This window comes from Streptopelia decaocto, assembly GCF_964273445.1.
Source record: "Streptopelia decaocto genome assembly, chromosome: 3".
Taxonomy (NCBI): domain Eukaryota; kingdom Metazoa; phylum Chordata; class Aves; order Columbiformes; family Columbidae; genus Streptopelia; species Streptopelia decaocto.
Window position 1 is genome coordinate 100,176,130 of NC_138656.1, and position 16,522 is coordinate 100,192,651.

Below are 16,522 nucleotides of genomic sequence, written 5' to 3' on the forward strand. Positions count from 1 at the left end.
TGCAACTCTCCTTCAGGAAGAAAAATAGTAGCCCAACTGTATCCTAAATACTAGAAGTCATGAAAATAATTTCAGTTCTTGAATCACAGCAGTATACAGATCATTGCTTTTTTCAACCTAATGTGCATCATTTTCCATATTCTTGGATCATACATCTCAGCCTTTAACCTAAGAAGAAAGGGTTTTATCTCAGCTTCTAGAGCAGAATAGACTTATAAAATTAATTTTAGTTGTTTCTGCACAAATAACAAACCAAGTGTTTGTTCAGCCTTACAAGTGAAATCTCAAATGTCCTATCTACATTAAACTACTAATTTCCTTAATTGCCTTTTTAAATTTTTTTTGTAATGTTGACTCACCTCAAAAAACCCTCAGCATACAGAAAACAACCACCTCAGATCTCACTGCACAGATGTTTGGGAAGGCCTAAATATGCACAGTAGATTTGACATTTTATATCTACAGGTACTAATCTGCTATAATCAGACATAGCACAAATCTTTCTGTACAGATACTTGAACTATGTCATATGCCACCACTGATCCAATTAATCTCCAATAATGCTTATCTGATCATAGGTCAGGAGACATAATATTCAGCAAATCACACTCAGAACAAATAATCTCTTGCCTTAGTTGTTGTTTTGCCACTAACAAGGGCTTGTTTAGGGTAAGTAAACAAAACTGCTTGTCTTTCTCTACTGAAAAAAAAAAAAGCTTCTTAAGATTCTCAAAGTATTTAAATTCAACATTGAAATCTGAAAACATTTCCTTCTTCATAGCTAAAAAAACATGGATGGACTTTTTGGAGTAACTGAGCTTTGTTGACACTGCAGTAAAGCAGCACCCATCCAATGCCCACACAAATACCTGTTTGTGCTGTCAGCTGCACAAACCCCCTGTGAAGAGGGTGGCTGGCACCAGTTGCTTTTCTCTACTCTACAATCACTTAAAGGCAAAGAAGTGCCCCATACCCAAAAGACCTGATGTCTGTTTGGTCACGGCAGCTGTAGATTTATGGCAATACCAAAACATCCAGGGTACATTGGATAACATCAAGGAAGGCCTGTATCATTCCAGGAACTACATTCTTGAATACCTCTCAGTACTAAATGCACACCCCGGTCCTGGAAGGAGTCCGAAACCAAATGCTAAGCCCTCTTCCACTTCCCTGGGAACTGCCTCGCAAACCCTCTTCTGAACTAGTTGCAGAGCTAGACATTTGATATCACTTCAACTAAGTAACTTTGTCCAGGTTTCCAGTGTTACAAGGTTGGTTTCTGGAATAGATTAATAACTACGTTCTCCATTAGAGAAAACTATTCCATGTTTAATACTTGCTGCTAAAGACAGTACAAAGTCAAGTTAGCCACAGATGTTCTGTACAAGGTTTGCTACCATACGTTTTGCTCCAGAGCCTCAACAGATCAGAAATTCACCATCAGGTGCAAATCCTTATGAATGGAATGCAGTTATTATACACACTTTTATAACAGACTCATAAAACCCAGAAAAAGGCTCATTTTTTTATGTCTTCCACATAAGCTGGAAATGGACCATTTCGAAGGAGCTTCCATGTCACCAACTTGTGTCACAACTGAACAGTGTCACATCTGGCAAACTAAACTGGTGGTTTCATTGGTGGTTGAAACAGACCTGATGATATTTAAAGTTTAAGTTACTGTGCAAATTAAGCTCATTCAGTATGAAAAATATTTCACTGTTTTTGAGTTTCTGGCCTACTAGGGAACATGCTGGCTCATCATCTTCATCTGCTGATGGAATGCTTTCTATCTTTGCTTCAGCACACTCAGCTTTTGCATTAAAGAACTGCCTTTTTTGTCAAGCATCTGTGGATGCATTTGATATTTAGGATATAAAAAGCCCACCTCCTGCTTGAAAGAATCAATTCCGTAACTACTCTTGCTGATTACTTTTTGGATTTTTCTGCCTTTTCAAAAATATTTAAATTTCCATTCAAACTGAAATGGTCAAATAAACTTGATCAATGTCAAGGGCTTTATTATGTTCAAGACTACATTAATGCAAATAATGCCTGTGCTGAAATCATACTGTAAAAGCTGAGATGCAGTGCTAAGCATAAACTTCATATTCTGAAAAGTACAGTACAGTGACAAGAACAAAACACTGTTTTATTCAGGTCAAATTGATGATTTAAGAATGATTTTCAGATTTTTTTATTATGCTGACAAGCTTCTCCATGTTTCCTCTACACATACTGAGTGAATATCTCAACCTGAAAACAGTCTCTGCATCTTGCTTCTAAAACCTCTGTACTGTCAGATTCAAGAGTTCTGCCAATGTGTTACTGGCACATAAGCTAGTTCATATGATATAAGTCTAAGCTTTTACCCCACTCTGGGAAACAACCTACAGCCTCAAAAAAAAAAAAAGTCATAAACCCAATTTAATCCTATATAGCTTCTGCCAGCTTTTACAGTAATGTTTTGTGAAATACTGATTAAAAATTTTGTTAGTCTTGCATGGAGGAAAACTTCTCTGCACCGGTTAGAAAAAATGGTTTAAAATAATAGAATTATATGAGACAAAGAGGTATCTCATATGGAAACATACAAAAGAATAGTATTGTACAAGGCCTTGTTTGTGAAGTGCTGGTGACAATTCTCATCACCAATGTTTAAAACTGGATGAGGAACAGGATGACCAAGAACAGAAAGCCTGTTTTTCCAGAAAATGTGAATGAGCTGGTTGGTTCAATCAGCAACATCCAGCTGGCTGACCTGCACGATGTGACGTTGAACTAGCACAGCCAAGACTGACTCAGGACCACAGGTCTCTCCATGACAGAGAACACATCACTTTTTGGGGAACCATGGCATGTAATTTTACTGCTTATGTAAAACTATATTTAAAGTGGTTCTTCCATCAGAGTAAAAAAACTAATTAATTTCCAAATAAAGGAAAGTATTATCAGAATCTTCCCTTAACCCTTCATATAGAACAGGTGTTCAGTATTTTTCCAGGAAGACATACAGCATTTACTCCCATCTCCTTCCTGCCTCTCACCTGAGATAAGGGCAGTGGTGGGGACTGCGTGGAAGATAAGGTGTTCTCAAAAATTCAGTTTTCAGATGTAGAGAAGTTCCTTGTCCCTGGTATCAAGATGGCTCTGCAAAGCTTCACCCTAACATTACTGCAAAATGATCTCCATTTACTTGATGAGTGTCAGCTTTCATCTCAAGCCAACCAAGCACAGGGTATTTTGCTGCAGTCTGGATAGAAATCCTGTATATCCATCACTTCCTTGAGGTACTTAAAGTCCTGTTTGGCTTCTATTAGTATTAATGAAGCAGAAGCTCCCATACTCCCAAAGGCTTTGCTAGATAAACAGATAGGAAAGCAATTTAAACTTGCCTTTGCCCTAGTACTTGAACAATACAGAAAGAACATACTACCAAATGTGGTACACAGTTTCAAAACAACTCTTAAAGCATATATTTCATAAATATGCTAAAACATTAAGCTGCATGCTTTACAAGGGCATCAGACAAAAGACTTCAACTTATATCATTTAATGTTTGTATGTTCACAAGAACAATTTCACATTTTAACTGCTGTGAATCAGAATTATCACCATAATAGTGCCTTGCACTTAAAAAATAAGTGTAGATTGCACTGAGATTTTCCTATGATTTAGCTCTGTTTTCCTGATTTTTATTCCAAGCCATTATAAAATGATGAGAAAAAATGCTGTTCCCCCGTGCGAGTATATCTGGTTCGTATTTAGCATAAGAGCCCTCCGCCAACGCATGCACACATCAGAAAGACCCCGATTTCATCCTAACACGTCTGACCTCAATCTCTCTGTGTCTTGTTGTATTATGAGTTAGCTGATTACATGCAGTAAGTTATTGTTTCAGTATGACCAGTGAAGTCCTGCATGCTACATATTTTCCTCTCAGCTTGCCACAACATAAGCCATAAGCAGCTTGATTATCTGACTTATTACATTCATGACAGTAATAGTATGATCCTAGTAAAAGTGAATCAGGGATAAAAATAGTCTCAAAAATAATTTCCTAGGATTTCCTGGGTTTGGTTAGCATTAAGAAAGAGCTCATAATAGCAAGAAAATTAATACTGTGGGGGACCACCAGATGGATGTTTTATTCTTCCGGTAACTAAATATAAACATGTCACAAGCCCTGCCACAAAAAAACACAAAAACAGACCAAGCTTAGCTAAAACTCTTAAAAACAAAACAAAAGGTACTTTAGTTAATTTCTGGGGGGTTAACTTCTTCGTGTTTACTAAATTAGTAGACAATTACATGAAGGATTATGACAGATACATCACATATTTCACTTTGTAAAAATTTTCTAAAACAAATATCTATTAGTCACACTGAGCTGCCTTGTTGAATTTACAGTTTATAATCTGGTAGAGCTCCTCTTCAAGTGACAGTACACAAGGAATGGATTACTGCACAGCTTCATGAGGGTTCTTGCTTACAATGTGAAGTAGTTCTATGTGATGCTACAGCAAATCTCTGCCTTTCTTGAAAAAGGAGTATTTAATGAACTGAAGAATGAAAAGTAGCTTTTTTTTTTTTAGTTCTGAATATACAGTACACATCCACAGCAAGATGTGTACTGTGCAGGCACATATCTGATTTCATCTGAGTTTGTTATTTTAATTATTTTATCCAGTTTTCAGTTAATTATTGAAATAGGTATCTTTCATTCACCATAAAGAAATGTCTACTCCATGTTCTCATGGGAGAAAAAATTCATTAACCAGTTAACTGCCTTATCTACAAGGAGTAACAGCACAGAAATGTTACAGGAAAACATGAGAATTTCATGTGAAAGAATGGCTTCCTTTATCAGCGCACCCTCAGGTAGAGGAGATTACTCCATTTATCTCTGAGTTCTCATACCTCCATTAATGAAGAGAATTTGAAAAGTGTACAGTTTAATGCCTACGAAAATGATTCGGGGCCAACATTTCTGAAATATCAGTCAGTCTTAGTAACAAAAAACCCCCATGTTTCTATGGATCGTTTCATTTCCAGTTCAAAGGCAAAATGCATTTTTCCTTCATTGTGAACCATGGAGTCTCCTTCTGTCCTTAAAAGCAAAATATTTTGGATTCCTTCTCCCCTCCTGGTCTATGCAGATAGCATGGCACAAAAAAGCCCATTTTATAATCTTACTTAACTAAAAGCTTTTGATTCACTTTTATTACAATTCACGTTGGCAAATGAATCTGCAGAATGATGACAACATTTTAAGTCATCTTAATCCAGAACAGACAGAGAGAAGCAAAAGTTGTAATATTGACACTATTCTATAAAGACACACTTTAAGCATATTGTTTCTGACAACACACGAAAAGCAAGAATTTATATAATATACTGGGAAAATATTAACCTGAGACCACAGCGCTAACTGAATTTTATTGGCTCCACAGCTGATGCAATACTTTTATTTTACTATCCTAGTGTTTTGTTTTAATTACAATAAATAAGTCAAAATTCGCTCATCAAGAGGAGATTTGGGTACACTCAATTTTCTCTTATAGCGTAGTTATCAGAATTTTTTTGTCAGTATTTCTAAATGTGGAACTGCATAGCTGTTATAAATAGCAGCATGTTACATTTCCAGTTAAATTTGAGCTGTTCTAAAACAGTACTAGTTTTGTTAAAGCTACGTTAAGCGAAGCATATCATAAAAATAACACAATTGCTTTGATACACATGTAGCAAAGCAAGTCTGTATTAAAGTGGCAAACACGCAGAGCGATACTCACCTTTAGCAGCTCTGACTAAAAATTCCACTGTTTCACTACACTGTGTTCAAACAAGCCTAGCAGCACCCATAATTAGAGGTACTAATTAATACAGAGACAGCCAGAATAGCATCCAAGTTCCATGTTATATTTTGTCTTTTCACTGAATTTGATCAATATCATCCTACAGGATAGTAGTTCTAAAAAATAACAAGATCATAAGTCAGATGGAAACTGAAGTGCAGAACATGAATGAAAGTAAAATAAGTGAAATGGGAGGCGAAGTCACAAGTGAAAAATATGCTATTGCCCTCAGAGAGCTGCAAAATAGATTTTTTTAAAGCTTTTTATCTCAGAAGCAGTCTACAAATTCTTAGACCTGTGCTGTCGCAGTGCATATTTTATTAAGTGGCCACAGAAAACCCCATAATTTACTAAGAAAAATAAATTCACATACAGATCATCACGTTTCCTGCACAAAATACACTTTGGAAGTGTACACACACCTTGGAATACTCACAGCAAACAGATTTTCATAGATCTACTGAACCATCTGGCATTCATAGACTACTGAAAGAAACATCGAGAACACCTCTGAAATTATATAGAGAATTGGGCCAGACTTGATTCCTAGAAAACTGTAACCATGAAAAGCAGCATCTCTGAGAGAGATTTAGTTAACACAAGCCAAATTTAAAACAACTTCATGGTACAGCATAATCAGAAAGAGCTGATGTTGCCTCAATGGTTTTAACATACAGTAGCAATGTGTAAGAAGGTTAAAATAAATACACTAATAAATAAATAATCAAAAAGTAAGGACTGGAGTTTCCTCCAAATTCATCACGGCTTTTAGGAAACCAAATCTCAGGATTTGCTATTTGCAGCACTATTTAAAATTTGAGAAGAAAGAGAAAATGACTTGTGACAAAGAGCTCATCAATCTGTTTGGCAATCGAAAGATAAAGGAAGATCAAAAGGTGATTCGATTACAGCACAAGTGTCTCAAAGGGAACAAGAAGGGAACAAAAAAATGCTCTGGGTAGGAAAGGGCTCTTTAATATAGTGAATAAAGCCACAACAAACACCATTGTCTAAAAGTTGCAGACAAATTCATATGGGAAGGCATGAATTTTTAACAATGAGGTTGACTAATCACTCAAACCCTCGTTGATGGAAGGAGGTTCTTTTTAGCTTTTCAAAAACAGTGACAAATTTCTCATCTGTCTCCATGTCTTCATCAGTAGGCTTGACATAGCACTTCTTTCAGTATGTAAGAATAAAAATATATGCCTAATATTCAGTAACGATCTGTTAATATTTTTATATTATTTTCAAAGTGAGAAGTTTCAGCTGAAAAGAAATAGTTACAAATCCTATTTTGAGTTTTTCAAAGTTTTAATATGATCAGGTTTAGATGTGATGTGATTTTATGTACAAGATTCTTAAGGGCTCATTATCTGCAGATAGATTCTAATATCAAAAGAGGGCACCCATTCTTCCCCCAGATAAAACTAAATTTAAAAATATTTAATTCAAGTACTTGTGGAAGTAAGAAAGGCAGTGTCTCTGAAAGAAATCTAAAAAAAAGCCCCCAAAACCACCTTGAACACTTAGGCTTTACATGCACAAGTTCTTCTGAGTTTGCTAAGCAAATCATATGGCTGCTTAAAAGATGCGAACAGCATCATTACTTCCTTCTAATTATGACAAAACACTTACAAGTCTTACAAAAACAAGTGCTTTTGTGTTTACGATGAGCATTTTGTCATACAGTATTGTAGCCACAGACACACCCTCTTGTTCATAAACATTCCTGAAAGGGACCACATTACTGCACAGAGACAGATTGAAATGCTAAGCAAGTATGTATTTTCAATGGCAGAGAACTCAAGCCTATGATGATTTCTGGTATCTGTGAATGAATAGTGAAAGAACAGTGTTTGGAAGGAAAAAGTTTTTTTATTTTTCAGTCCCATTCCTGCCTCAAGTCTGTTTCCTGATTGTTTCAGCATCTTGGCAATTTTAAATGATTCTTTTACAATCACATGAACCAGTCCCTTTCTGATTAGCTGAGCTGAAGAAAAAGTGAAAAAAAACAATTTGACTTCTGATTCTAAAGTAATTGCCTGTTCACACCAACATTCAGTTTGACCCAGGTCCTGCTTTTACGAGCAGATTGTTACTCCTGCTGCTACCAGTTCACTATAGTTCAATGCAACCACATCACTGCAGTGTTTTCAGAATTGTATAGTGTTCAGCAACCTGCCAGAAGGACAGACAGGTAAGTCAAGCAACCGTTTATCTACAGTTTTAGTTACTTGCTGCTCTGTGACAGAACCCCAAGCACAAATAGCTAGAAAATACAACACTAATGAAAAACTAATATCAACTATCAGAAATTCTAATGTGACAAATTATCAGCCTAAAGTATATAAAAAAATGCTTCTAGTAAAATAAACTTGTGAGTCTACAATGCCCCAGTAGTCCACAAAAGAACCACAAGTCATTTATACTATAGGCATGGTACAGAACTCTGCAGAAACCTCCTTTCTAGATAAATTAAAGCTAGATCCTGGTAATAAAACGTGGAAGAACCAGTCAGCCCTTTTATTAGGTTGTATAACATAGAGGGAACAAGCAGAAAAATGAAGCTGCAAATCCCTAATTCTAGTAAGGGAAGGAGACATGAACTCTCACACTAATAAGCAAATCTAATTTCTTTATCTGAACAGTCTTCAGAAAAATCTCTACTAGTGTAGCAACGTCATACATCACTGAATCACAATAACTATATCAGCTATGAGTTTGGTTATTTTTTTTTTCCAGAATTGTAAAAGCTCTGTGCAAATTATTATTTTCTTTTAATAAAATTTATGGTGTTTCTAAGCTTCTGGAAAAAATTTAAAGCACTACTGAACCTCATCTACAACTAAATGCATTAACTTAAGTATTATTCAGTTACATGAAAACAATTTACTTGCATCTGAGTTCAAGTTTCACATTATCAGTTTAGAAAAACATGTTTTTCATTTAACCTGAAATAGGTTATATTATACTAACTATTTAGATAACTCAGGTCCACATAAAGTAATAAAAAATGGTTTATCCACGAGTCTAGCTCTTCTTCCATCTAATGAGAAGAATTAATGTTTCAGCGTTTCTACTACTTTTGTAACTGTTGCAAAACCAAAGCCTCCTAACAGAATGTCAACATCTCGTCTCCCCACCCAAAAGCAAGTCCTTACTACTGGCAACCCAGGCAAGCTCAACACCAAAACCTATCCCTGCACCAGCCATTATACCTAAAATGCAGCTTCCTAAAGATTAGTTTCATGAACTCTTCTATTAGTTATCTAATAACTTTAAGTTAGAAAGATAAAAAAAAAGTTGAACTTTTTTTCAGATCGCTGTAGAACAACAATTGCAGCAACTAATCCTGCAATAAAGATTGGCTGGTACAAGCCATAGCTGCTCTGCTGAAATCATCTGGACTATAAACAGTCAGGAAGGGATTACTGACAGGCAGTATGGATTTAACGCTCCATCTATTCCATTACCCAGCATTAATACACCCTTCGTTACTGATGGGAAAGGGACACTAACTCTTCTCCAGCCTCTCATCAACATGCATGTAGGCTATGGTATTGAGACACTCAGGGGAACTGACTTCAGCCTTGATTTTTCCTGTGGTAAGAACAATTCTTTAGCAACAAATAGTACCCCTGTGGTTTCAGATAGCATTTGAACTGCTACCTATGGAAATAAAATCTGCAATAGGAAGCAAAATGCATTTTATTTTCAAGTGGTGCATGCAATATGTGAAAATGTGTGTACATATTCACATATATATAAATATGAAATACAGAATGCCTTGATCCTGGTTTTGATCCTAACAGAGACCATTAAAACATTTATTTATCAAATGGACAATATATTTCATGGGATAAACAATCTCTTTCATTGACTTTGAAACAGCTAACAGTCTTTTACCCATGAAAGCTAAGACTCCTGGTGGGAGAACACTAAAGCAACTAAATGAACTTAACCACTTTTTTTTTCACAAGTTTCCAGATCATGGGCCCCACAGTTCAAGAGTTACATTGCAAACACTACAGAGTAAGATTCTCCCATTATAGTTGAAACTGCTTTAAACTTCATAGAATCAGAATAGAGTAATGAACAAGTGGTATCTTTTTGGTATAATGCAGAGTTATCTCAACTCAATACAAAAACCTCAGGGAGTATAACTGCAACGAAAATCTGTGTTTATGTGAGTATAATCAGATATGACCTGTGGAAGCACTTTTTAATTAAAATAGGAGTTATAGTACCTTGCATAAGGATTTGGACACAAGCTGGTTATATCAGCTTTCTTTTGCACTTCAATTAGGTAGTAACGTAAACCAGTTTTACTAGTTTCAGTTCATTTTTCAAGCTCACTGACTAAATTAAATGAACTTTTGCTGTTTAGAAAAAGAAAATCGTTGTTGGAATGTAAAGCCAGGGAATAAGGTTCACATTTATGAAATATTTTCAGGACAGCATGCAAGATCTACATCTCATTTTAACAGATGGACAACAAAGAAATATACATAGGGCCAGATACTGTTAGATGTCTTCCAAAGAACTTTTAGGACTTTTCAGATTCCACACTGCATTAATAAAAGATGTGTAAGGTCAGTACTCACCCACAGAAGCATAATCATTTGGAAGTTCAGGATAAAGTTTGTTTGTACTCTTTTTAGCTGAAAGATAAAATAGTAGCACGTTATATGATACACTAACATACATTGTTATATTTCATACACTGCTTTTGTAATACATGTTCAATAGTTATAAAATGACCGCAGTTATCTAAGGTGCAGCACAGAAGAAAGAAATAAGGACTTTTTCTTATATATCCTTGTCCAGAGAAATAAATCAAGTTAACAACAGGGGCTGCCCAGTAAAGCCTCACTTTCAATGGTGCACTTTGGCAGACAAAGTGTTATGGAGCCAAAATTCTGCCTCCTCTGCTCTACTGTAAGACCTCTACCTATTAAAAGATGACAACCTAAAAGAAAACACAAGTGCTCTAGAAACCTGAAGTTTCTAGAAGTAGGACTAGTAGTTTCTAGCAGGACTGCTCTTTTTACTAAGAAGTTTCATTGCGCCATGGGGTTTCTATGTATCCAATAACACGAATGCTCCTTTGAACTATTATATGCTCCCATAACTATGCAAACATCAGTTCTATACCAAATCTGCCAGAGACAAAAGGTTTGTTAATATAAAACAAACAAAACCTTTACCCTTTATCATTCAGAGCACTATCCCAACATGCCTTCAGTGTTTGCCCAAGGAAGAGCATTAACAAAATATTTTTATAGAGATAGCAACTACTATAATAATTGCATAACATTCATTAGCTTTAATGCTCTAATTTTATACAGAGAATACATCAATCATTATAAATATGTTTTTAACCTGGTGCTGTTGGTCTAACAGCAGGTTTAGGTGGGTCTGGTCTTGATGGTGGTCTAGCAGGTGGGTCATTCACCTAAAATGTACAAATTTTTATAAAAAGCTATGTCACATCTGGAAGTAGATTGTAACTTCAGAGCCTAGAGGTATTTCAAGTTACACTGAAAAAAAAAATAAGTCACTCTTTCTCCACTGAAATTGTATGAAGTCAAGAAGCACACTAAAGAACCGGTGACACACACATGACTGTAAGTAATTTACTGTGGGTTTAACAATGATGTCTACCAGTAACATCAGCATCTACAAGAAAACATCTTCCACAGTGCTCAGTATGGTATTGTAAATTCGATTATTTCAATGGAAGACAAAAAAAAACAGAAAATGAAGAGTATCCACATCAAACCTGGTATGCTCATTATTTACAGATTAACTTGACTAGGAATAGTTGAACAAACTTTTCTAATCATCACCTTAGATTTGATTACGGACTATTATAAAAACAAGGATATACTTTGTTGTTCTGGAGGATGAAGAGCAAAACCAGCAACATTCTTGTCCAGAAGAGTCTACCAGGGCAATACTTGAACGAACGTATTACTCACATGCACTAACTGCAATGTGTTATGCCTTTAAGCATCCAATAGAAACGTTAAGAATGCCACATGAATGTCAACATTACTGCTAACCAAGAACAATCCAGGAACAGAAAAAGCCTGTGTGAAAAAGTGGTGCACAAACCCTCCTGTGTTCCCTTACAGCTTTTCCTGGATTATTTTTTTGTTCTTCATTTTCATATACTTCAGTGAAGGATGCTAGAGTTTCATAAAGATCTTCTGCTTGAGCAGGAACAGGCACATCACCAAGCAAGATGGCACTAGCACGAATATCCTGCCCATAAAACCTGATACAAAAGAAAACATGCCAGGTATTTGATCATCACTACATTTCAATGTCTAGATAAATTAATCCCATGCAAATGTCTTCCCCACCCCCAGCCCTGCATTTCTGCTACTGATCACCTATTGAGAAATGACAGAACTAGTTTGATGCTGTAAATTTTGAATGATAAGTAACTGTAGCAAACTTGAATGCCTATCTACCACCTTATTTCAAAATATTCTTCACCAGTAATATTTTGTTCCTCGTCATGCAGTATGCATCAGCTAGACTATTTGAAAACTGAAAAAACACACATCATTTCTGCAAATCATCGTAATAGATTCCTTAATGATGTAGTAAAATTCTGTAATGGAAATACTGGAACCTCAACTTTATGAATGGAGACAGCTAAAAGTTACTGACATGCTGTCATTAAAATCAGTATTAGTCTTTGCTGATATGATCAGAATCCAAGTTTCTATAAACACAGAACATATAAGGGCAAGACACTCAGAGGTTCCTCGGATTTTTAAACTTAATAGGCTGCATAACGGAGGCAGCAATCCATAAGCCAGGTATTTTCTCAAACTCAGTGACACTCTAAACCACGTTTTTTTTTAGTTTCAAGTGGTCTAGAAGAATATTTCTCATTATGCAGTAAATGCTTCAATATCGATCTTCTACAATATTGTGCTGAGTTTTGATAGCAAGGTTCTGGTAAGGGATTGGGCTGCAGGGGTGACTTCTGCAAGAAGCTGCTAGAAGCTTCCTTCATGTCCGACAGAACCAACGCCAAGCAGATCCAAGATGGACCCACCACTGGTCATGGCCAAGTCCATCAGCAACAGTGGTAGCACCTCTGAGATAACATAGTTATGAAGGGGGAAAAAAAACTGTGCAACAGCAGCTGGTAAAGAGGATTGAGAACACATAAGAGAAACAAGTCTGCAGGCACCAAGGATTGTCCTGCAGCCCATGGTACAGACAGTAGTGAGGCCAGCTGTCCCCCTGAAGCCCAAGGAGGTCCATGGTGGAGCAGAGATCCACCTGCAGCCCATGGAAGACCCCACGCCAGAGCAGGTGGATGGCTGAAGGAGGCTGTGACCCCATGGGAAGCCCATGCTGGAGCAGGTTCCTGGCAGGACCTGTGGCCCCATGGATAGAGCAGCCCAGGCTGGAGCAGGTTTGCTGGCATGACTTGTGATCCTACAGGCAACCCAGGCTGGAGCAGTATGTTCCTGAAGAACTGCACCCTGTGGAAAGGACCCAGGCTGGAGCAGTTCATGAAGAATTGCAGCCTGTGGAAAGGACCCAACCAAGCTGGAGCAGTTCATAGAGGACTGTCTCCTGTGGGAGGGACCCCACACTGGAGCAGGGGAAGAGTGTGAGGAGTCCTCCCCGTTAAGAGGAAGGAGCAGCAGAAACAACATGTGATGAACTGACCACAACCCCCATTCCCTGTCCCCCTTTGCCAGAAAATATTGGGAATGAAGTTGAACCCAGGAAGATGGAAGGGATGGGGGAAACGTGTTTTCTTTTAAATTTGTTCTTATTTAGCATTATCCTACTCTCTTATTAACTGGCAATAAATTAATCTAATTTCCCCAAGCTGAGGGTTTTTTTTGCCTGAGACAGTAATTGGTAAGTAATCTCCCTACCTTTACCTCAACCCACAAGCTTGTCGGCCTGTTTTTTCTCTCCCATCCTGCTGAGGAGGAGGAGTGACAGAGCAGCTTGGTTGGCATCTGGTGGCTTGCCAAGGTTGACCCATCACAGATACATAATCTTTAAGCATTCAGCATTATCTCAATTACTTATGGCAAGATGTCTAAATTGAAGAAACCCTTGCCTCTCGAGAAACTCTAAACTCAGCACAGTATGTTCTCAAAACAAACTCTTTTTCTAAACTGAATGTGTCCTAGTTCGTTTTGTCACTATACTTTCTCTGAATCTTCTAGATTTGAAGATAACTTACTTGCGATTTGTTTCTTTCCTTTCAATTAAACAGGTTCCTTCAAGAGATACCCCTGCAAACAGTCCCCGAGATTTGCAGTATGTGTAGACAGCAGCAGAGCTTCTCAGGGCAACATCACCTTCTAAATTTCTAGAAGGAAATAATTTTGGTTGACATTCTTCAATATGGCTTTGCAACACGAACAGCAATTATCTTTTTATTTTAATCCTACCAAAAGTCAGCAAGAATTTAACTTCCCTCTGCTCTTATAGATCCTATCAAATATATAAAAGTGGGACAGGCTTGAAATCCATTTCCACTTCTTATTTCAGACAGGACCAAGTATAAAGTAATTAAGTTGTCTGCTAAGTTTTCCTCTGAAGCATAGAATAATGTTGCCTCGTGAATGCTTCACATTAGACTTCATCTTGCATTCAGAAGTCTGAAAATGAGTAACCCATATTTTAATAACGTTTTAAAATTATCAGATTATGTTTGTGGTGATGTGGAACTCTACTTTATATATCCAAATTCTCCTTGATTTTATGCTGTCCAAAACGGCACAAAATAGTTAATTAAAGCCTTGTTGAACCTCGGCAGAGTGGATTGTTATAATTTTTGTGCTACACAGGATCACATAATATTTTAGGCTTGGAGATACCTCAGACAGTCAGTCAGTCCAACACACTGTTCAAAATGGATACATCAAATTGAGATCAGGGTGCTCTGGGCTTTGTCTAGCCAGTTTTGTAAGACTTCCAAGGATACAGATTCCACAGACACTCTGAGCAACCTGTGCCAATGATCAATTATAGTAATGTTGAAAATCTCTTTTTATTATATCCAGTCACAACCTTCCTTGTTTCAAAACTATTTATGTCTACGATATCTCACTGTCTTGCCACACACTCAGTAAAGAATTGGAGTCTCTCTTCTTGGTGATCCACTGTTGGGAACGCAGCCCCTCAGAAGACCTCAAGTACTTCTCCAGGTTAAATAAGCCGAGCTCCCACAGCCTCATCGTTCATATGCTCCACGTCCCTGGCCATCTTGGTAGCCATTTATTGCATGCGCTTAAGCTTGTAAACATCTTCTATGTACTGCAGGGCCAAAACTGGACACAATATTCTAGGCATAGCCTATTAAGTGCCAAGTATAGGGGAACAATCACTTCCCTTGTCTACTGGTTACAGCTCTGTTGATGCAGTCCCCTGCACTGTTTGCTGCCTTTGCTGTAAGGATGTGCTGCAGGCTCAGCTCACTGCCTTTTGCATCTACTCCTCCAGGTCACTGATAAAAATATCTAGCAGGAGAGGTCCCAGAAGAATCTCCTAAGGAATTCCACAGAAACCTGTCTTCGAAGCACAACATGAATCTTTGACCACTATTCTTCAAACCTGATGATCTTGTTTTTCACCTATTTGCTAGTCTTCCCTGCCTTGACACCTAGGTCACAATGTCCCGGCTCAGACACAGGTGTTGCAGGACAGCACACTGAATGCCTTTGCAAGGCAGATGACATTCACTGCCCTCCCCCAATCCACAGATCTCTCTCATGCATGGAATAGGTCTCATCTTAGCCTTATATTTTGTCAGAAAAGATGATAAATCATCAGTAAAACCTTCATCATCACAAAAAGGGAATCAGCAGCCATGTGCCCCATGAGCAGAGTCTGAGGTAACTCGATTTGGTAAGCCTGGAGAAGAGAAGACTTAGGGGGCACCCAACAGCAGCCTTCAAATATCTATGAAGAGACAATCAAGAATATGAAGGCAAGCTCTTTATAGTGGTGTGTGGTGGAAGGATAAAAAGCCATGGACATAAACTGAAACAAGAAATGTTTTGACTGGGTGTAAGGCAAAACTTTTTACCATGAGGACTGCAGAACAGTACAGCAGGTTGCCCAGAGAGCATAGACAGTCTCCATCTTTGGAGGTTTTCAAGACCCAACTGGAATAATAGCCTGAGCAACATGATCTGAAGTCATAACAGACCTTGCTTTGAGGAGGAGGTTGGAGTAGAGATTTTGTAAGGTCCCTTCCAAGTTAAATTATTCTGCAATTATACCATCTCATCCTTCAAAGTGAGCTCACTTAACCACTTAAGGCTTAAAAGAAATTATTTGGAGTATTTTTTATTTACTATCTGGCTATCTGTGGTGACAGAAAGCACAGACCTAAAGGTTAATGAAAATAATAGTTCAGTCAGGCACAGTAGCACCTGAGCTCTTCATTGAGGCTAGGCAAGCAATCTCCTGCAAAGAGACAATATATCTCAGAACACTTTCCTTCTACCAAAAAATGCCTTTATCGGGAAATAAATAAGTATTAATAAAAAAAGAACAACAGGTGACTGAAAAAGCATAACACTACAATAACAATATGGGCCAGTCAACCTACAGGCTGCCCAGCTTGTTTTGTAACATATCAAATAAAGCCACGCCAATGTTTA

At 37.5% G+C, this 16,522-nt stretch overlaps 1 protein-coding gene across 2 annotated transcripts in view; it reads right to left on the reverse strand.

Moving 5' to 3' along the window:
* Window positions 1-16,522, reverse strand: part of SH3YL1 (SH3 and SYLF domain containing 1) — a 46,891-nt gene that overhangs the window by 12,997 nt on the left and 17,372 nt on the right. Inside the window, exons 6-9 of one of the 2 annotated variants that reach the window (XM_082047402.1) lie at window positions 14,092-14,220; window positions 11,976-12,138; window positions 11,241-11,313; window positions 10,463-10,519 (exon numbers count right to left, since the gene is read on the reverse strand). In XM_082047402.1, coding sequence (XP_081903528.1) covers window positions 10,463-10,519; window positions 11,241-11,313; window positions 11,976-12,138; window positions 14,092-14,220 — 422 coding nt within the window. The remainder of the gene's footprint in view (window positions 1-10,462; window positions 10,520-11,240; window positions 11,314-11,975; window positions 12,139-14,091; window positions 14,221-16,522) is intronic. The other variant, XM_082047403.1, reaches the window with a different exon arrangement.